The sequence below is a fragment of the Antedon mediterranea genome, chromosome 3, assembly GCF_964355755.1.
Source record: "Antedon mediterranea chromosome 3, ecAntMedi1.1, whole genome shotgun sequence".
Lineage (NCBI taxonomy): Eukaryota > Metazoa > Echinodermata > Crinoidea > Comatulida > Antedonidae > Antedon > Antedon mediterranea.
In genome coordinates, this window is record NC_092672.1 from 34,654,343 (window position 1) to 34,677,324 (window position 22,982).

The 22,982-nt window shown below is 33.2% G+C and overlaps 1 protein-coding gene across 1 annotated transcript in view; it reads right to left on the minus strand.

The window, feature by feature from the left end:
• Window positions 1-8,746: 8,746 nt before the first annotated feature.
• LOC140045353 (tectonic-like complex member MKS1) overlaps window positions 8,747-22,982 on the minus strand; it is a 41,271-nt gene continuing 27,035 nt past the window's right edge. Inside the window, exons 12-14 of the mRNA XM_072090208.1 lie at window positions 14,815-14,874; window positions 11,137-11,174; window positions 8,747-10,773 (exon numbers count right to left, since the gene is read on the minus strand). Of these exons, the coding sequence (XP_071946309.1) occupies window positions 10,709-10,773; window positions 11,137-11,174; window positions 14,815-14,874 (163 nt within the window). The 3' untranslated portion in view covers window positions 8,747-10,708. The remainder of the gene's footprint in view (window positions 10,774-11,136; window positions 11,175-14,814; window positions 14,875-22,982) is intronic.

Sequence of the window (22,982 nt, forward strand, 5' to 3'; positions counted from 1 at the left end):
AGCACTTACCTGATGTTGAATCCTTGTATAAAGAAAATGTGTTAAAAAAAGTAAAAAGTATCATTGATGATGAAACACATCCTCTTCACAAACAATTTGCTCTCATGAATTCTGGCATAAGACTACGTGCACTTAATACCAAAACAAAACGGTTTAGGTGCTCGTTTGTACCTAATGCTATACACTTATATAACTCCAGAGTACAAAGGTAAAATGTAACCGATAATTTTTATCTAATTTTAACAATTTTTAGCCTCTTAACTTTTTGTGTGTGTTTTTGTAAATTGTATTTTATATTTTTGTATTTTGCCAGTTTTCAAATCACATTTCTGTTTTTTAAATGGACAATAAAGTATATATGACTATGACTATGACTACACTATCAAACTTTATGTGAAAAAAAATGTGATGCGCCCATTATATGGACATCATGATGTCATTTCACTACCATATTTTGGCACATCTCACTTTTTTTGTCAAACTAGTTTGATAGTGTAGACAGAGCTTAAGGAAAACAATCAATACAAGTGAGATCGAAATGTTCAAGACTTGTATTTATATAATGGCGACTTATATGCAGCTGAGGGAAGTCATTCTGTGTACGCTAAAAACCGTGACCGTGTACAGAATGACTTTAAGACATAATGGCGTAAAAATGAAAGGTCTCTAAGAATAATATAACAGTGTGAATCAATTGATAAAGAGAAATAAAAGAGATGCAGAAAAGTACAGAATCAAAACTTTATGTGACAAAAGAATGTGATGTGCCCATATATAGACATAATGATGTCATATCACTACCGTATTTGGGCATATCACTACCATATCTGGGTACAAGATTTAAATTTACGGAGAGACAAACTGACTGTTGGAAACGTTGGCAATGGATGTTGATCATGAACAAAATGACCGACAAACTTGAACTTGCTTTCATTTTGATAGATGAAGCGTCAAAGGGTGCTTCTCTTCGACAATGAACTTCGGCGAATTAATCAAAATGTGTAAGACATAATCATAATGTGTTAAGAAGCCGTTAAAAGCATGTATTTAATGTGATGTCATTATTAAACACAACAACACGTTTGTAATGTATAAAATGGTATGGTGTGGATTAGTTTAATGAAAGTTAAATGCACATTACTAAACACATTCATACAAGAGTTTAATACAAACACTTCATAAGTTTATTTTTGTGAGGGAAACTGTGAAGTCGATTTGGGTCTCTAGATAGGAACCTAATGACAGGGATATCGTGTATTAAAGGTACTTGATACAGTTAGATAGGTATCTGGTAGACTGGCAACAGTCTTCCCACAGAGAGTCTATTGACAGCCACAGAACCGGGTGCTATCTGGGTGAATCGACTGATATTGGTTAGCCGATGCAGAATGATAAGGACTGAAAATAGACAAGGTTATACCCCACTCTCTCCGAAAGATGCACTTGGTTCTTTTTAAGTTCACACGAGCACGGGACAGACAATATTGTTCCTATAAATACCCCATACCTATGTCCGGTCCAAGGAGTTGCTTATGTGCGGATAGGATATTATGACCGTGGTTTGAGTGGATAGAGAATCTATTTCACTCGCAACAAACAATTATAAATTCTACTCTGACTAATGGTATAGGTCTAGATATTACACTTTAAAAGACACTAAGCTGCATGCACACTTGTTTAGGTGATTTTTAATATTATTAAGAAAACGGATTCGTCTTCCGTGTGAATTGATGAAGTGTGAATGCAGCTTTAGCTATCATACACATCTCGAGGGTACCACCACGTGACCATTGTAGAGACATGTGAACGCACATCTGTCTGTACAATCCGCCTGAATTAGAAGTCAAGTCAAGCTATCGTGTCGTGCACGCACATCGTGAGCGTACCACCACGTGCACCATTGGTAATGTGAACGCACCAGCGTCTGTCTCTACAATCCCCCTGAATTAGATGTCAAACTAAAGCTATTTGATTTATAGATACTGAATGTAATTGCAATCAGAGAAACGTTTGTCGTGGGTGATCGTCCGTACTACAAATAATGCTACAATCATTATACTGGTTTATAATATCAATTTAATTGACAACAGGGATGACAGCTCGGATGACAGCTAAAGTCATATACTATATATTTTTGATTGGTTTTCGAATCCACAGCAGCGCAAAATACTTATTATTATTGTGAACTATTATTGTACAATAGACTGAATTTAATTGTTGAATGTAACATTATATATGGTATGTGCACGGAAGGTGAGAGGGGAAAAGTTAAAATGCAAGGAGACGCTACCTAATGACTGCCCTATCAGATAAGTGGTAACGCCATTTTGTATACCATAAATTGAACGATAAATATCGATCATTGTTTGAAGAACTGAACTAAAAACAACAGCTCATTAGCTATAAAAAACACCAAAAATACAAAACCGTTGTTTAACAAGGCCAACAGCCATTAAGTCGCGTGCTACAATGCATAGTGATACCGGACCGACAGACAAACAGACCGACAGACAGACAGACCGACAGACAGACGGATCGACCGACATAGTAAACTATACTGACCGAAATTACTGAACATGTTTAAAAATGTTGAAATGTTTAAAAACATTTATATTTGTTTAATTTACACGTGCGTAGCCTGTCACTTTTGACGTGCTCGTATAACGTAATTTCGAGTTGAAAAGTAAGTCAAGAAAACAGAAATCGGGCAAAAAGAGTGCGCAATAACATTTAACGCGCAGTGCGCGCGCAAAAATCTGCGCACTCATGGCAATTTTGTAAACGCTTAAAATTGCCTGAAACGTACTCTTAATTCATCGAAAATAAATTTTGAAAATTTTAAGCGCGCTTACGCATGCGTTACATGCGCTACGCACGTAATTGTATTGCCATATGATGATTTATGCCCTGAAATTTATGAGTACCAAATTTTATTTAATTGTGATTCATGGTTGTTAAGATATGATTACAAACGTGATTTCGTTAAATCGTGCGTAGACCGCGTATTTTTTTATTGCGCACCGTGAAAACATAACCACTTCGATTCCTGGCCATAAGGAATATTCTGTGAAAAATTGACTTAGCTAGATTAAACTGATATCAAGATAAGGTCATAAAGCGATAAAACGCATAGTGATACCGGACCGACAGACAGACAGACAGACCGACAGACAGACCGACAGACAGACAGACAGACCGACCGACCGACATAGTGAACTATAGAGTCGCTTCCACGCGACTAAAAACAGCGGTATTACGTCATTATAACGTCACACTTGAGCCAAAATCGGTCACTATATAGCACTTATCCTATCCTAAGGTTTCCCGTAATTACGGTAGTTGATAATTGTACCACTGGGAAAAACGCTGTCTGGTTTCAGGTAGATATTGAAATACATTTTCAGAATAAATTTTCCATAACAATGCTTGTGTTGTTTGTTTAGTTTCTGGAAATAGGCAATAATGTATTACGTTAATTGGTTTTAATTTTTATTGGTTAAATTATTCCAATAAGTAGGGTGCCACACTTAAGTCAGATTTTAAGGTATATATTTAGATACAATGACCAAACAACATTTTAGAATATTTGATGTAAACAAAATCACAGTGTTATTCATTCATTCGTTTCCTTTACTTCGGATAGTACAGTAGGCCTACATCCATACAAATCATACAAAACAAAAAGAGAACAAAATTGCACAAAGCAACTTCCTATACAAAACCAACCTACAATATCAGCATTTAATATAAGTATTTTAGTATTAAAAATAATAAAGTTTTTTTTCTTTTTAATGGGTGTGTCCCACATGTATTCTCTTAATATACATATTTTCATAAATAATAAATAAAATATGATTATTTTTATACCAGTATCTAACCATTCTTACTATTTATTCATTGTATTCATTTTTTCAGTTGGGCCTATAACTTCTAATTCTTGCAAACATTCTTAATAAATGATGTTTTATTACCTTCAATTGCATTTATACTTCATACTTTATACTAAAAAAAATCTTTCTATACACGTTATTATATACTAAAGCTGTAGTAATAAATAACGTGCTCAGAGACGAAGAACCGATTTTGTCTTCAGATTATTACGTTTTTGTCCAGAAATGAAATTCTGAATTTCAAAGTATTAAGATTAATTTGTTCTTGAAGCAACCGAAATATTTACCTTTACCTGTTTCTAATTTTCTAGGACGAATAATTTAAAACAAGAGGATTTATTGATTAACTCATAAGCTAGTCACACCCACATAATAACTACGGTAGCACAAGAGGATCAAAGACGAAACGCCGATAATTCTTATTTTTTATATAGCTTTTGACATTGAGTTACCCCATTTCGGTGTTTTATCATCATCCTCCAACAATTAATATTTGCCTTTTCCGAGTGTTTACGTTATAACAGCTTCGTATAATATAACCGCACGTAATTTGTAAAAATTTATTTTTAGCCGGGAGGAAAATTAAATCCAAGAGATTCAGAATGTAAACGTTACCACTAATCTTCGACAACCCACACATTTATTAATAGACCATCTACGAGAATACGATGAATTGAAACAAAAAGGTTTTATGTTAAAACTCTTACGATGATTGTATGGTTACATAAATATAAATTTCCGAAAATATTAACTAGATCGCTTATTGTCGGAGCTTTATTTTGCCAAAAAAGCTCTACAAAATTACACTCAATGGATAGAATACATTAAACAATATAAAAGCTGGGACGCACTTACCTTAGAATAGCTTTTATATTATAATATAATATGTATATTATCTCGGTAAAACTGTGGGAAACATTTTGTTAAGAGAACGTTTTCCCGTGAAATGAACACAGGCAAAATATGTTTTAACACTATACGGTCAACCCATGGGTCATCCTTATTAAGGAGACATCCTTAATAAGAGGACACTTTACCGGGTCTGTCCTGAAGGTGTCCATCTGTCCTGAAGGTGCCTTCACCCGCACCCCTCCTCCCCCTTAAACAACAGCGACTACTGTATGAAGGCCATACCTGCACGTACGTATTATCTACTTTAAAACGAATGAGAAAATGTTTGAAATGTCACAGAGTGCATGACTTTTCTGCTAAGTTCAAAAACCTAACATTCACAGCACAAAGTATTACGATTATTACAAAGTGCAAAAGTACACCTTTGTTAAAAAATAAAAACAACTCGTAAAAGCAACCCGCGTCCTAGCGGCTCATAGTATTAAAATTCGGCATTGAAGGTACGAATGAGTCGTTTTCGATTCATTCATCAACACATGCCGGTAAAAGAAGTAAACAGACGCGCGCGCGGTGATGGATGCCTATATTCGATTTAAGTATAAGAAAGCCTTATGTTGAATTAACATTACATTAAGGCCCACTAATTGATTGAAATGACGTCGGCTATGTGTAAAATGTGTATAATTAATGGTTTTGAACGGAAGCCAATTGATACCGTCTAATCCCCCACAAATCAACATTAATTGTTCAAACACTCACAATAGTTATAATGTATGTATGGAAAATGTATACGTTTATAATTTGCAAGCACATTACTGTACCTTTAACATGTTAAAGCCCTACAGGATGAATGTACTATTTGACGGTCATCATTGTCTTACTTATGTCCAGCCTATCTGTAGAGTCCGTTATACATATATAATTCTACCGTTACATGGCAAAAACACCTTTCCTAACTTGATGGTTAGGCCTATTATTAATAGTATTAACAGATCTAAAGATACAACATTGACGCATGCGTATAAATATTATCAGGATTTTAACGCGCGCGTCGGCTGTTGCGTCTCCCTCATGGTGTGTAAAATTATTTCAATATCAGACATCTGCGCATGCTTAAAACCGTAATGACGTAGCACATCGACACTTCTGACCAATCAGGTCACTGTATTGGGGCGAGCAGACAATTTCGGCTCAACACGTCACCAAACTATCGTACCGTGGACAATTATTTTTAACCATACAAAGAAAGCCGAAAAGGGTAAGTAAGGTCATGTTCAGTTTTTATAAGCAGACATTGGGCGGCTTTGACATAGTTTACTTCTTGGAATTTGGATATCTAAAAGTCACAACTTGTGTAGACAAAGTTAATTATAGGCCTAGAATATTCGCTAGCTAGGCCTTCTTTTCCATTTTCGTTGAACCAGTCACACAACGTACTTAGCCAGTCCTTGTAGTCTTACTTATGCCCTATCTGCATTTTTTAGTTGGGCCTAGCTGCGAGGTCATGTCAAATTTGACTAAATTGTAACAAATGCATATGGCCTGTATAAAGGAACAACTTTGAATCAATTGAAGGTTTCCCATTGATGAATTTCAATATATATATGTTTATATATATTTGGTGAAACCATGACATCTTGTAAACTCAAACTCACGCATGCAGTGGCATAAGGCAGATGCCTGAGGCCCCTGGTTTAGAAACCCTAAGTGGCCCTCCAACGCTGGAGGCCTCGGAAGTTTGGAGCTTTTTCGACATATTTAAATGCCTGTTTTTCCTTTTGGCACTGCTCAGGGAGCCCCGACAAGCTCCGAGGCCCCTGGGTTTAGCTAGTGAACACTCATAGTCATTTCACCACTGCAATGGAGTAGGATGGTGGACACGAATGACATAACACGATTATGTGGAGCAACATGACATTACAATTTTGCACAGATTAAAAATTGTATAAAGTATTGCTTTTATCTGCATTAAAACCAACACAAGGGAATCATCAAAAAACCATTCTCAAATCATAATAGAAAAAAAAATCATTATCTTGCAAATAAATTTTTGATGAATGTGACAAAATTAATTTATTACATAGTATGCATCGATTAAAAAAAAATTTTTATAAACATCATTTTACAATTTTTTTAATGAGAGCACTCATGACAATTTAAGAACACATTAATTTTGTTGAACCTTTGGAATAAGTAAATTTTTATGGTTATACTGTGATGAGTTAACTTAAATAACTCGATAATCTAATTTCACAATTTGTAATCATTTTTTTTAAATCGATGTATGAATGATTCACCTGACTTTTTTAATCATGACTTTAAGTTAATTTAAAGTAGTTTCATCTTCTTGCAATAAGCATAGTCAAAGCATTTGAAAAGAAAAAAGCTTAGTAATTTATCAATCAAACAACAAATGGTCTATAAGAGATCATTAATGTACAAAGAGTCACACATCAGTAATAAATAAATACAAAACAGTCAAATGTTAACTGTTTTACTTGAAACAATTGAAGATTGCCGCTTGCTTTCAGTTACACGTAAACTTCACATTGGTCTGGCTGAGTTCACATGAGATTGTCATCTAGTGGCTTGGTATTTTCAAATTCAACCGAGTGTATATATCTTAAGATGCTAATTAACCTTTATTCTTAGTCTTTGTATGCTATAATAATATTCGAAAATAAAAAACTGAATTATTTTTGAAAACATATTGCTGAAATTTGTGGAAAACAGATGAAAATTTACATAATTTTTTTTTATCAAGTTTATACCACGCATGGCAAATTTTATAAACAGAGTGTATCTTGAGATACTACGTTACCTATATTCTTAATCTGCGTGTATATACTAATGATATTTGAAAATAATAAACTGAATACTTTTAAAAATACATTTTTGAAACTTGTGACATCACTAACAGACAAAATATACATAAATCATGTATTTAAAATTAAGTATTATTTTGTATAAACTTTCAGCAACCACATTTTAAAAATCCTAAATTTACCACTAAATTGATAAATGATGTCATATGCAGATCGAAGGAGGCCTAGCCTGCTTGGTCACCCTAAACCCTTCAAATTGTAAGGCAAAACGTAGGAAATTAAGCTAAAATCAGTACCCTCATTTGAAGTCTTGAACACCCCCCCCCCCACCCCTCCTCATAATTAAATAATCCTGAATCAGCCACTGAATTGATTGATGGCATTTGCAGATCAAATGGGGCCTAGCTGGCTTCATTTTAAGTCTTGAACCTTTCCTTATAATTAAATTATCCTGAATCCGCCACTGAATTGAAGATGGTCTTTTGCAAATACATTCATGATTATTTCTGTATTTTGTTAAAAGCATTTAAAAATATGCACCTGCATTAATCAATAATATTTACTCATTTGATTACCTGTGCAATTTAACTATCCGGAAATTTGTACTGAAGATGACAATTTTTTTTTATCAAACTAATATTCGCATAAGCAAATGCTTCATTAACATGGCAATTTTAGTACTGGAATTGAAAGTAGCTGAATTGTCACTTGACAAAAAAATCTGACGAACCCAGACATTATCCTAAATCCATAATAAAGGAATGGATAACAGTTGTTTATTAAAAAAACGCGAGTGATTATTAGCCCAGAATATTAATCTGATCAAAACATTACTTACGCAATCATTTCCATGACTCCGAGACTGATGGTCTGTCATAAATTGATTGATGTATTTCTTTACTTTTGTTCTGTATTTATGTTTCAAATATATGTTGTTTTTGGACTGTTGTTATTTTATATCATTGTTTCACTATAGTGTTATTTAAAAACTACCTTTGCTTAATTCTTTAGCGCATAATGCATATGAATTTTAAGTCCAGCATTTTCTCTGATTAACATTAATTTATTGATCCATTTTGTATGTACATTACTTTTCAAGTATTTTATTGTTCAATTTTATACCAATTGTGTATCATACTGTACATATTTTAATGGAAATTGCTCAATACAAATGAATAAATTATTATTATTATTCCATTACAGTGGGTTGCTTGTTAATGTGCTTTAATCTATATTCTTAAAATACAGTTTAAATTTAAGTAAGTTAATAAATACAATATTTATCTAGATATCAATACCAATCAGGGAATTAATGGTACATATTACAGAAAGTTCCATTTCAAAATATGCATAAATGCTACCATCCAACGTTTTTTTATAGATTTTATTTTAAAATTGTATAGAAATGTTGTGTGTTTTCACTTATTTGTTTATCTAATAGAACGAGAATAAATAAATAATTAATAAATTATAATAAAAAAAATATTTATAATAAACGTCTGAGAGGACCGAATTTGGTACCTCTATTTACACATTATCTTAAGCTTTTTTATCCAGTTTTTAAGTACTGTTAGGAACTCTGTTCTTGGTAGGGTGCCATAAGCTTAATAATATCAATAATACCAATGCACAGCATTTTAACTATCAAATACTAAACAAAGAGTCATTTAATGTTATTAAAATAATTTATTTAGCGCACAGTTTGATTTTAAACGCTAGTATTTACAGTTATTTTTTATGTCACTCTTGTTTAATGTTGTTGATGCTGTACATGCCAATTCGTATCACATAACATGAACTTTATGAGAGTTTAAAGATGATTTATCAACTGACATTACAAATGATGTGTTTAATCTTTGGGGATATTTACTATCAATTTTAAGAGGTCATAAGAGATAATCATTTGATACATAGTTTTATATGATAGAACAGAATACAACTTTCAGATGACGAATATAAACTGAACACATCCAAGTATTTTATCCCAAATAGAATAAAAATGGTGTAAGAATAAATTAAACACTATTGTACAGTTGATAGTAGGCTATGCCTCGGTCTTACTTGAAATCATTTCTAAAACATTTAAAACAAATAAAATCTATAACAAGCCTGCGTATCATTCATGCATATTTTGAAATGGAACAGTACCTATGCCTAGGTCTTAAAATGTTAAGAGCAATCAGAGGCAAATGATAAAGGTATGAGAACTAATATTAGTATTATTACATAAATACATTTCTTGTTGTTGACTACGCTAAATGTAAAAATAAAAGTACAGAAAATAAAACACTGTTGTACTGTAGATAGTTGACTATGCCTAGGTCTTAAAATGTTAAGAGCAATCAGAGGCAAATGATAAAGAAATCAGAACTAATATTAGTATTATTACATTAAACATATTTCTTGTTCTGGACTACGTTAAATGAGTATTTTATTATGTATATTGAATTTCAAATACAAAAATCTGCTATTATGTTTGAGTACCGGTAACCAGCAGACACAGCCTTTTGTTGATATAAGATGCAGTAAAGTAAAATATTATGGTTAACAAAATATCACAGAATAATGAAAAGTGATATATTACTGGATATATTAGGTAATTCTTTGTACAACCTTCAGTATTGTGTAGTAATCATTACTAAAAGATTATATCTATTTTTAGATTTAGAATACTTATAATTAAATTAGCTGAATCTATATTAAAACTTGTGAAAATTATATTTATACTTTTGCAGCCGTAAATTATTTTCACCTTTAAAATAATTGATTATTGTAAGTATTTTATTTTTACAGTTCGTTTGTTTTTGTGATTGTTTATTTTCACAACAAACTTAAGTAAGTCATCAGAAATACGCTTTTAGGCTTGATCCTCACAAGGCCTTTCTGCCAGTTGCAGTCTATAACTCCAAAGAGCACTACTCATAGGCCTCTTAGACGAACAACTTCTTTTCGTTGCAACTTCATGCATGAGTGATTTTTCTAGTGCCCTCAATTTGTATTTTCATTCATATCCGACCGACTGACCCTGCTTTTTGGGAAACAACCATTTTTTTGGTATTGTCACAGCAGCAACATCTGTACCACTATTTCAAATGTGCCATGTATGCCTTAATGCAAATCCTAGCACCACATACTACTTATTCATTCAATAGTGTTTAGCGTCTGCCTAGCTGCTTGCATTCGTTTTCGTGCCTTCTGAAACATTTCTAGAAAATGTAAAAAATTATATTTTTAAAGTGATTGTATCAACAAAAGATTATAGACAGAGAATGTTGGCATGAATAAATAATGACTACGCCAGCGGACTAATAGAGATATAAATAAACACTAAATATGGACTCTTCTTTATGTTGTTAGTTTTCATTTATGCGCGTCACCAATAACCATTTTTTGTCCGTAAACTACAGTAGTTCAAGTATACGTATGAAATGCCATGTGTGCCATAATGTTTATCTTTATATCAATATTAAGTCAAATCTAGAACCTAAAAATGGTCTGCATAATACCAAACTACAGTGCCATTATTCAATCCTTGAATAACTCAAATAAATTAATTAAATTGTACGTACCTAACACATTCTGGACAGAGCTCTGCATAGAAACACCCCTGGGAAACAAAATACATTATGTAACAGATATTTTAATTTTTTATTATTTATATCAAAATGAAAGTATATCATTTTAGTTGATAGTAAATACAAAATATAAAAGTCAGGGACACACAGAAACTAAGATGAAATCGTGAAACAAACACCATAATAATTCTTAGGGTAAATAATACAAATGAAATTATTTGAGGTTTTAATGCAAAATCTGTTTTATTCTGGATGATGGCAGAAAAGGATGTGTTTACAGTAGCTTTGTAGGCTTTCTCCTACAGTGAGCTGATAATTGCTGAAAAGATAATAATGATTTCTTTCTGAAAAGATGATGATTTCTTTCTGAAAAGATAGATGATAATGATTTCTTTCTGAAAAGATGATAATGATTTCTTTTATTTTCTGGGGGTTTCCACAGCTCATGTTCCCTGTAGTAAAAGATATTTTGTAATATGAGCATTTTTTAAAGTTATAATGTTACAAATTATGATTAATTTGGTTTTTTAAAATTGCCAAAATTTGCATGTTTATAACTATAAAGTTCTGTGAAAAATCTTGTATTTTGTAGCAGCATTTACAACTAAAGAGCATACCGATAATTTACAGTATATTGTTTACAATGTTTTGATGATGAAGATACCATACATAGATTAATCATAGTCAATCTACCTCATTTATGACGTCACAAATGTAATAACTTGCAATGAAGGGGAAGCTATCCATAATATATGGTTCAAGGTGCCATATTGACATCTAAAATGTGTAATCATTTACCCGTAGGCCAATTAAGACTTGCATTAAAACACATTTACAAACTATGTTTGTTGTCAATTGTCCACGATATTCTTTACTAAACTCTATTAGTTTATATATATTAACGAAAAAAAAAAAATATAATATTTGACATTGACAACATTTTATTGACCTGATAAAATAGTTAAAAACTAAATAAGTGTAGAAACCTCTATTCAGGGACACTCCTACTCAGGCTTTTAAGTTGAGTTATACACACAATTCTAAGTAAAAACAGTTTAGATTGGGAAAATTCATACCTTTTGCTTAAACAATTTTGAATCAATAAACATGTTTAGTTGTATTTTGGTAGATATTTTCAGGATTTTTGTTTTGTTCTTGCATTCATTGGTTTAATGGTGTGAGGTAATTTCCCGATTGATCGTAATCACAACGGTACTGGGTTTGGTCTACTAGCGTTCCTGCTCCCAACCAGTACATCCATTCATAGAAGCTTTAATGAAGTAAGCCTACCTGGTGGTAACCATAGAACAGTTCCGAGATAACGACTATACTTCGGCTTTAGTCGATAGAAGATTGAAAAAAATTGTTAGAGATAGAGTATACAATGTTTGATTATGTGTAGATGTGTGTTCTGTTCTTTTATTCAAATGATGTTATTTATTTAATAGGCTACATTTTTTATATCAATTAATTAAATTATCGTAGATTGTATATTATGCGAAAAATATTATTAAATACATTTTTGATATAAATTATTATTATTATAATATTAATACAAATATATTTGCTAGTATAAATTAAAAATATAGATATAAGGAAGAAAAGCAAAAAGATTATGGAGCGGCTGTACCAGAATATACAACACTAGGTATTGTAAAGTTAATATACAGACATTTTAGGCGATCTTGTCAAAGGTCAAGCGCCTTCAGCCTGCCACGTTTCGATATTCAATATTGAACTTGACCTATGTACTATGATTTTTTCCATAATTAATTAATCCTTGGCTTAGTCATCATTCAGATGAATGTAAGACTAATTTACATTAATCCTAAGACTTAATTAATGAAAAAATGGTATCGGATCAGAAATCAATAAATTAGCATTTCCATTTCATCTGCCTGTCAATCAAAATGTAGATAGTACAGCCAACCCTCGATAAATGAAAAACACAATGTAAAAAAATGTTAAGTTATAAAAATTTAACTAATTCACTTACAATATCTGAATTAATAGATTTGATAATGTCAATGTCAATGTCGAATGAAATATTAGTACAATCAACTCCCAACGGTTAAAACATCAATATACGTATATTAACCTGACATAACCTATCATGATCAATGTTATCTTTTCAATTTATGATGATGGAATATCTTTTATACTTTTCAATGTTATTGTTACAATTTAAGTAGCGCAATTTAATAAAATAATTTTGTATTTAATATTAAATTATTATTAAATGTCGTAATTTGTATTTTTGAGAAGACGATTAAAGCAAGGCTACATATTATACAAGAATTATACCAATTTAATTATTAATTTGTTTATATTCTAAAAATGTATTTATTAAATAAGCTTTCACAGCAAACGTGCGATATAAGAGGTGGTGGCTTCCACTAATCTTTTCCCTAGTTCATATCTATGGAGTTGTAAGTTGCGTACAATATGAAACATTAACTATGTAGGTCTGAACAGGCTCTAAATAAAAGTTTGATTGCGCTCTTTTGCATGATGTGGGTGAATTTGTTTTGATGAATCAACAGTGACACCAGATAATCGTAATTGTACTCGATGTGAAAGCATGCAATATTTTTCTCATTGCACCGGACTGAAAACGAGAGTGAATTTTTTTTTAACTTCTGTATTTTCAATAATAGTCCGTATAATTCAATTAATAATATTAAACAATTTCTTTTATATAATTACTGTAAATAATCAATGGATATATTTTATAATTAATATTTCTTGTAAAAATCACTGCAAAAAAAAAAGAATTGCGCACATGAGTATAGTTGACGACACATACAAAAACTTTATCGCCCCTAATGGGTCCCTTTTTGTCAAGTTGCCACTAAATAGAAACAAAAGTCAAATTGATAACCATTTTCTTTCCTGATCATTAGATAACTGATCTGTTGTTTTATTCACTGCAATGTTGATTTCAAGTTATTTACGTTATATTGCCCAAACAAACATTTGATGTATGCATTTTGTTTTTTTTTACTCCTGCTGAAAAATATAACGTTCCTTCAATGTCACATGTTGTAATGTTTTATGCCATTAGTTAGAGTTTAATTAATTTTCTTGCCCTTCAGATGGAACATCAACCCTGGTTATTAATCTCCATATCCATAGTAATGAATGGGGCGATTATCACAATACACTTATAATCACCCTGCCTCAGTGGCTGGGTTCACACACGCAGCTAAATCCTTTAACACTTACATCCATACATTTAAAAAATATATGAAATTACATTTGCTTTTCACTACAGCTAAGTACAAACAATCCCTGATTTTAGATCCAAGATAAAATGTCACAATTTCGCTCATAAATTACGGTAATCTTTTACACGATGAATATGAATTTGTAGTTATTATCCAAAGCTAATGATAGATGAGGTTGAAAGACAAAAAAAGTCAAATTAAACTCGACTCAAGTCATGGTGATTATCTATTATTACTGTTGAAAACACAACAAATTTATTAGAGAATGTTCATAAATACAATTTTTTTGTACAGAGTGTATTCACGTATTGTCTGTAGCGGAGTTGGCATTTATTTCTTTTTTTTAAAAAAAAAAGCTAAATCATTAACTGTAAAATAAGTTTAAGATCATATTTTGTTGCTAAATCACACCCCGGGTTATTAGAATAAAAAAAAAATTCCTTACCCAAGTCGATCAAGGAATGTGCCTAATTTTCGTTTAGATGATGCCCGATCTAAGAAAGCTCTGAAAAGAAAAGTTTTAAATTTTTATTAAAATCAAAATCATTAACAAAAAAGTATTCATCTCCCAATTTTGACAGTACCATAAATTTGAAAATGATTAAAAAAAAAGAAAAAATAAGCAAAAAACATTAATCTAGTAGCAATTATTCACTTCTACAAAATACTACTTTTTATTATTTGTTTACGAGAGTTAAGGTCTGTCTACACTATCAAACTATTTTGACAAAATAAGTGTGAGTGACCAAATATGGTAGTGATATGACATCATCATGTCCATATATGGGCACATCACAATTTTTTTGTCGCATAAAGTTTGATAGTGTAGACGCAGATTCAGATAGAAGTATATCGATACAGAACAACATTACAAAAGTAAATTTTAATGGAGAAACTTTCTGGCGACTAAAGTAAATATTATTGCATGAAAATTGTCACTTTTATCGCATTAAAAAATGATTAACCTGACGCAAAATGCGTACACCATCTCTCGACACGTATCATGAGTAACAATTACAATTGGTTGATGAATCACGATAAATGTTTATCAGGCTACGTAAACTAGATTCCTGAGGGAGGGCAGTAGATTAGTCTATTAATTATGTTATCCATCAATGGAAAGTACCATTAACATTAAGTCACAACCTTAACATTAGATTGGTTGAAATGGCAAGTGGCTTTTAACATCAACTAATTCCCAAGTTGATGATACTCTTATGGAAGGGTAATGATTAATATATCTGTTTTAGTAGAGCACACACTTAAATTTAAGTTGTGTTCTTTAACATTGGTTTTAGTTGACTCGGTTTTTGATATTAACCTATTCCCATGTTGGTGTCCTTACATGAGGTTGCCTATTATATCTGTTTAGCACACACTTAAAATTAAGTTGTGTTCTTTAAAATTAGTTTTAGTTGACATTGAAATCGGTTTTTGATATTTACCTATTCCCAAGTTGGTGCCCTTACAGGATGTTGCTTATTATATTTATTAGTAGAGAATACATTTAAAATTAAGTTGTGATATTAACATTAGATTTTTTAAATTATCCTATTCCCAGGACGAGGTTGGTAGCCTGTTAGTAGAGTATATACAAATTTAAATAAAAAGATAAACATAGGATACAACAGTAAATGACCCTTGACCTCAATGAAGAAAAGAATCAACATCACATCAATTTTAGTTCTCATAAAAAAAAAGTATGGTACGGAAATCATGACAACAAATCGGACTAAAAACAAAAAGAGACAAAGCCTATGCTGATTATGACTTCACAAATTAAAAATAATCGATTCTTAAAGAGTATTTGTCACAAAGTATAACACTAATAAAGTGTCATTTGTAATAAGTTTAGGGACATAAACTAGAGCAAAGTCCTGGTGACACTGACGCAAGCACTTATATTTTATTGATGTTCTTAAAATATGCCTTAAATCTAGGTCAAACAAGTTTAATGTGAGTTGTATGAAGATATATGTGGCGTGTCATACTTTAACCTATATGAATAAAACTCTGATCTAATTCACAATTTAATAAAGTATTATATAATAGTGACACTAATTTTATTACATTCTTGTACAAAATAAATGTCACTAACTTCAATTAATCATTATACTTTAAAAAAAAATAAAATGTAGTATTGAAATATTAATGAAAAGTGTAATTAAAGTCCAATCCTTTATAACCTGTACTTTACATACACTTTTAATTTAATGGTTAGCAACACAATACACAATAAATGTCAGTGAATTTAAGTCATAATGGACTGCTAGGACATCTGGTTTCTTTAAAAAAAAGTAACATCTCAAATATTACACATTTATAACATAATACACTGACTAAAGCTCTGTCTACACTATTAAACTAGTTTGACAAACAAAGTATGATGTGAGTCATATCTATATATGGGCACATCACACTTTTTGTTAAACTAGTTCAGATATTAATCACTTGCAAATTAATTGGTTTCAATGGAGTGAAAAAAGTTTAAAATTTAATAATTCATTTGCAATGATACTATCAAAACTCATGGAGAAAACGTATTAAAATATACTAGTTCAGATATTAATCACTTGCAAATTAATTGGTTTCAATGGAGTGAAACAAGTTTAAAATTTAATAATTCATTTGCAATGATACTATCAAAACTCGTGGAGAAAACGTATTAAAATATACATATGAATTAAATTGTATAAATAAAGTTATCTAGTCTTGCTTGCATACAAAATCAGGGCTACATATTGCAATTTGTTTATGTTACCTTTGATTTTATTTACTTAAAAATTAATTGGTTCCATCGTAGTTGAAAAATTAAATTAAACCTTACATAATTGGAATGATATCTATTACAAAACCTGTTTACATTACGTCAATAAAACTAAAAAATAAACAAATTAACTAAATTGAGTTTAAGATTGTTGAAATGATGTTTACTAATATTACAGTTACTCAGTTGAAATTCTGCAAATCAAATGTATATTAATAGTAGTAGCAGACCCTCTGAGCTGCCTTCTGGGTAAAAATAGACAATGTACATAAGATAAATTGCATACTCTGCCTTAAACTCAAACGTTGAACTTTCAATTTCAAATGTAACTGTCAGAAGTTCATTTAAAATTATAGTATTTCTGAAAAATATATTTGGTTACTAAAAAAAAATCAAGAATGTGTAAAATCTCTGTCACTATCAAACATTATGTGACAAAATAATGTTATGTGCCCATATATGGACATGATGATATCATATCACTACCATATTTGAGCACAAACATAAACCTATCTAAAGTTATAGTTTCATGGTATATGGTAGGTACTTAGTCTCTGATGATACATTTAATTTAATGCAATTTTTCCAAATCAAATCCCAAATCTCATTCAAATAAGTAGCAGAATTTGACACCTTATGATCATCTGGTATTAGGTAATTAGATATAGTGTAGAATCCTTATACTTCTGGGATTTGTGTATCGTCATCTCACAGACAGAAGTATAGTCTCAGTAGAAAAAGATCAAAAGAAATTGGTAATAAGATTATGGGTCATACCAAAAGTACTGGACACTTCACATAGATAAACTATTGAACTATTGTTAATTTAAATTACAATTTTGGAACTCTATTCTTGAATTAATAAATTAGGTGTGGAATGGTTGGGGGAAGGGGGAGTAGGAGAAGAGTTAGGGTTGGTTTGTTTGGGTGGGTGAAATTTTGCTTTCTTCTGACTATTAATATTTATATGTTCAACCTCTTGTTACGAAAGTGTTCTTCCATTTTAAAGGAGAGTAATAAATATTATTTAGTTTTTTTTTTTCACTCTCTCGTTTAAAACATCCTGGATCCACCCCTAAAAATAAATCTGAAATAAATGTATAAATTCAGACATTTTTTTTTTTTAAACACTCGCAATCACACTGTAAGTAAGCCTAATACTTTGCACAAAAACATAAAAACGATCTTGAATTTAAAAGGTAAAAGGCTGTGATATTTCTATTAAAAACAAAATTATAATGCAAAATCAAACGGAGACATTATACAGCTAATTATTTTTTCCACTAATGTAAAAAAAGAATTACTAGATAAATCTCCTACTAAAATATTCCTTAATATTACCATTTCCACTCCGAGGCAACTACCTAGATAAACGTGCTTTATTGCAAAATGAGAAGGTGATTTTTGTAGGACATCATTCTATAGATAATGAGTAAGGTATTTTACCGAGACGTTTTATTAGTTTTTGCGTGAAATATTTGATGATGGACATCATTCAATTTTTCAAGTCACGCACACAAACTATTCAAGGACAAATACAGTGCAGTTAAAATTAACTAGGTTTTACGCTGAACCTATTGAAAAAATGCGTAAAAGATTTTTAAATGAGAAGAAAAATGATTAAATAGCGAATTTTAAAAAAATTATTAAAAGAAAGAAAACTATTAAAATTGGGATCCAAATGAAATTATTTCAAGAAAAATTATTATTAGAAGGTGCTCACCTCCAATTCCAAGGTACTATGTTCAAATCCTTATAAAGTCAAGTGTTTCCTAATTAAACAACATGTACTACTTACTTTAGTTTATTTTTAGACTCTCTTTTGATTTGTTTGGCTTAATTGGTGCTGTATTGAATATATTTATTTTGTACAAAGAATTGTCAACAAATTATGAATGTATTTAACCAAATTATTTTAAAAGAAAATAAAGTTTGTGAAAACAAAATATACATATTAACTATAGGTCATCAGGATGTTGAGAAATAGGGGATGAAAAATATGGGTATAGTTGTGTTACAAAAAAACCACCATATCTTTCCCCACATTTTTTAAATATCAAAATATTTTTTCTCCATCCCTTTATTATAAAGTTACGTGTTGGACAATGCTAAATTAACATCAGAGTTTACTGTATGAATGCCTGATACAGGCTAAACAAAATTGACTTGCATTTTAAAATAATTGTATTGATTTCCTGAATTTTAAATAATGACTTGTTGATGTACTGTTATTTTCTTGTGTTATTTTTATAGGGTTTTCATTTCTGAATAAAAGTTTATTATGATGTCATAATGCATGCATGTTTTTAAAAAGCTAAGGGTACAACCAAACATCTACAGTATGCTATAAGTCATAAAGGTAAAAAAAGCCAAAAGCTGTATATAATGTATATATATGATGATGATGTCATATCACTACCATATTTGGGCACAACACACTTTTTTTTGATTATCAATATAGTTTTACAGTGATATCCAATTTGATGGGTTTTGCCAAAGGCTAGAAATAAATTAAATTTGCAATACTAATCAATAGACTTAAAAGGATTCATGTATCTAAACATGATTGACACAAATGACAGGTTAAAAAGGTTGTGAAGGCATTTAAGCCCCGATAATCATCAAGAAAAAATCCTGTGAAAGTATTAGTTGTCAATTTTACATGTGTGTGTTTCATTTTTAAGTAATGTATAGATTGATACATTCTATGTTTTGTAATTTGCTGAAGAAGGAATGTAAAAAAGTGCCACTGAAAGTATAGAGATTAAAGAAAGACAAAATAACAAATATAGTAGAACTTATTCAGGGGAACTCTCATTCAGGGGGAACTCTCATTCAGGGGCACTCTTATTCAGGGGAACTCTTATTCAGGGGGAACTCTCATTCAGGGGCACTCTTATTCAGGGGAACTCTTATTCAGTGGGAACTCTCATTCAGGGGCACTCTCATTCAGGGGCACTCTTATTCAGGGGGAACTCTCATTCAGGGGCACTCTTATTCAGGGGAACTCTTATTCAGTGGGAACTCTCATTCAGGGGCACTCTCATTCAGGGGCACTCTTATTCAGGGGCACTCTTATTCAGGGGCACTCTTATTCAGGAGAACTCTTATTCAGGGGCACTCTCATTCAGTGGGAACTCTCATTCAGGGGCACTCTCATTCAGGGGCACTCTTATTCAGGGGCACTCTTATTATTCAGGGGCACTCTTATTCAGGAGAACTCTTATTCAGGGGGAACTCTCATTCAGGGGCACTCTCATTCAGGGGCACTCTCATTCAGGGGCACTCTCATTCAGGGGCACTCTTATTCAGGGGGAACTCTCATTCAGGGGCACTCTCATTCAGGGAGAACTCTTATTCAGGGAGAACTCTTATTCAGGGGGAACTCTTATTCAGGGGGCGCTCGTATTCAGGGAGAACTCTTATTCAGGGAGAACTCTCATTCAGGGGCACTCTTATTCAGGGGGAACTCTCATTCAGGGGAACTCTCATTCAGGGAGAACTCTTATTCAGGGAGAACTCTTATTCAGGGGGAACTCTTATTCAGGGGGCGCTCGTATTCAGGGAGAACTCTTATTCAGGGAGAACTCTCATTCAGGGGCACTCTTATTCAGGGAGAACTCTTATTCAGGGGGAACTCTCATTCAGGGAGAACTCTTATTCAGGGAGAACACTTATTCAGGGAGAATCTTATTCAGGGGCACTCCTATTCAGGGAAAACTCTCATTCAGGGGCACTCTTATTCAGGGAGAACTCTCATTCAGGGGCACTCTTATTCAGGGGGAACTCTTATTCAGGGGGAACTCTCATTCAGGGGAACTCTCATTCAGGGGCACTCTCATTCAGGGAGAACTCTTATTCAGGGGGAACACTTATTCAGGGAGAATCTTATTCAGGGGCACTCCTATTCAGGGAGAACTCTCATTCAGGGGCACTCTCATTCAGGGGCACTCTCATTCAGGGGCACTCTTATTCAGGGGGAACTCTCATTCAGGGGCACTCTCATTCAGGGAGAACTCTTATTCAGGGAGAACTCTTATTCAGGGGGAACTCTTATTCAGGGAGAACACTTATTCAGGGAGAATCTTATTCAGGGGCACTCCTATTCAGGGAGAACTCTCATTCAGGGGCACTCTTATTCAGGGGGAACTTTCATTCAGGGGCACTCTCATTCAGGGAGAACTCTTATTCAGGGGGAACTCTTATTCAGGGGGCGCTCGTATTCAGGGGGAACACTTATTCAGGGGAATTCTTATTCAGGGGCACACTTATTCAGGGGGAACTCTTATTCATGGGCACACTTATTCAGGGGGAACTCTTATTCAGGGGCGCTCGTATTCAGGGGGAACTCTTATTTAGGGGACACACTTATTCAGGGGGAACTCTTATTCAGGGGGTGCTCGTATTCAGGGGGAACTCTTATTTAGGGGACACATTTATTCAGGGGGAACTCTTATATTTAGGGGACACACTTAACACTTATTCAGGGGGAACTCTTATTTAGGGGACACACTTATTCAGGGGGAACTCTTATTTAGGGAGAACTCTTATTCAGGGGGAACTCTTATTCATGGGCACACTTATTCAGGGGCGCTCGTATTCAGGGGGAACTCTTATTTAGCGGACACGCTTATTCAGGGGGAACTCTTATTCAGGGGGAACTCTTATTCAGGGAGAACACTTATTCAGGGGGAACACTTATTCAGGGAGAATCTTATTCAGGGGCACTCCTATTCAGGGAGAACTCTCATTCAGGGGCACTCTCATTCAGGGGCACTCTCATTCAGGGGCACTCTTATTCAGGGGGAACTCTCATTCAGGGGCACTCTCATTCAGGGAGAACTCTTATTCAGGGAGAACTCTTATTCAGGGGGAACTCTTATTCAGGGGGCGCTCGTATTCAGGGAGAACTCTTATTCAGGGAGAACTCTCATTCAGGGGCACTCTTATTCAGGGGGAACTCTCATTCAGGGGCACTCTCATTCAGGGAGAACTCTTATTCAGGGAGAACTCTTATTCAGGGGGAACTCTTATTCAGGGGGTGCTCGTATTCAGGGAGAACTCTTATTCAGGGAGAACTCTCATTCAGGGGCACTCTTATTCAGGGAGAACTCTTATTCAGGGGGAACTCTCATTCAGGGAGAACTCTTATTCAGGGAGAACACTTATTCAGGGAGAATCTTATTCAGGGGCACTCCTATTCAGGGAAAACTCTCATTCAGGGGCACTCTTATTCAGGGAGAACTCTCATTCAGGGGCACTCTTATTCAGGGGGAACTCTTATTCAGGGGGAACTCTCATTCAGGGGAACTCTCATTCAGGGGCACTCTCATTCAGGGAGAACTCTTATTCAGGGGGAACACTTATTCAGGGAGAATCTTATTCAGGGGCACTCCTATTCAGGGAGAACTCTCATTCAGGGGCACTCTCATTCAGGGGCACTCTCATTCAGGGGCACTCTTATTCAGGGGGAACTCTCATTCAGGGGCACTCTCATTCAGGGAGAACTCTTATTCAGGGAGAACTCTTATTCAGGGGGAACTCTTATTCAGGGAGAACACTTATTCAGGGAGAATCTTATTCAGGGGCACTCCTATTCAGGGAGAACTCTCATTCAGGGGCACTCTCATTCAGGGGCACTCTTATTCAGGGGGAACTTTCATTCAGGGGCACTCTCATTCAGGGAGAACTCTTATTCAGGGGGAACTCTTATTCAGGGGGCGCTCGTATTCAGGGGGAACACTTATTCAGGGGAATTCTTATTCAGGGGCACACTTATTCAGGGGGAACTCTTATTCATGGGCACACTTATTCAGGGGGAACTCTTATTCAGGGGCGCTCGTATT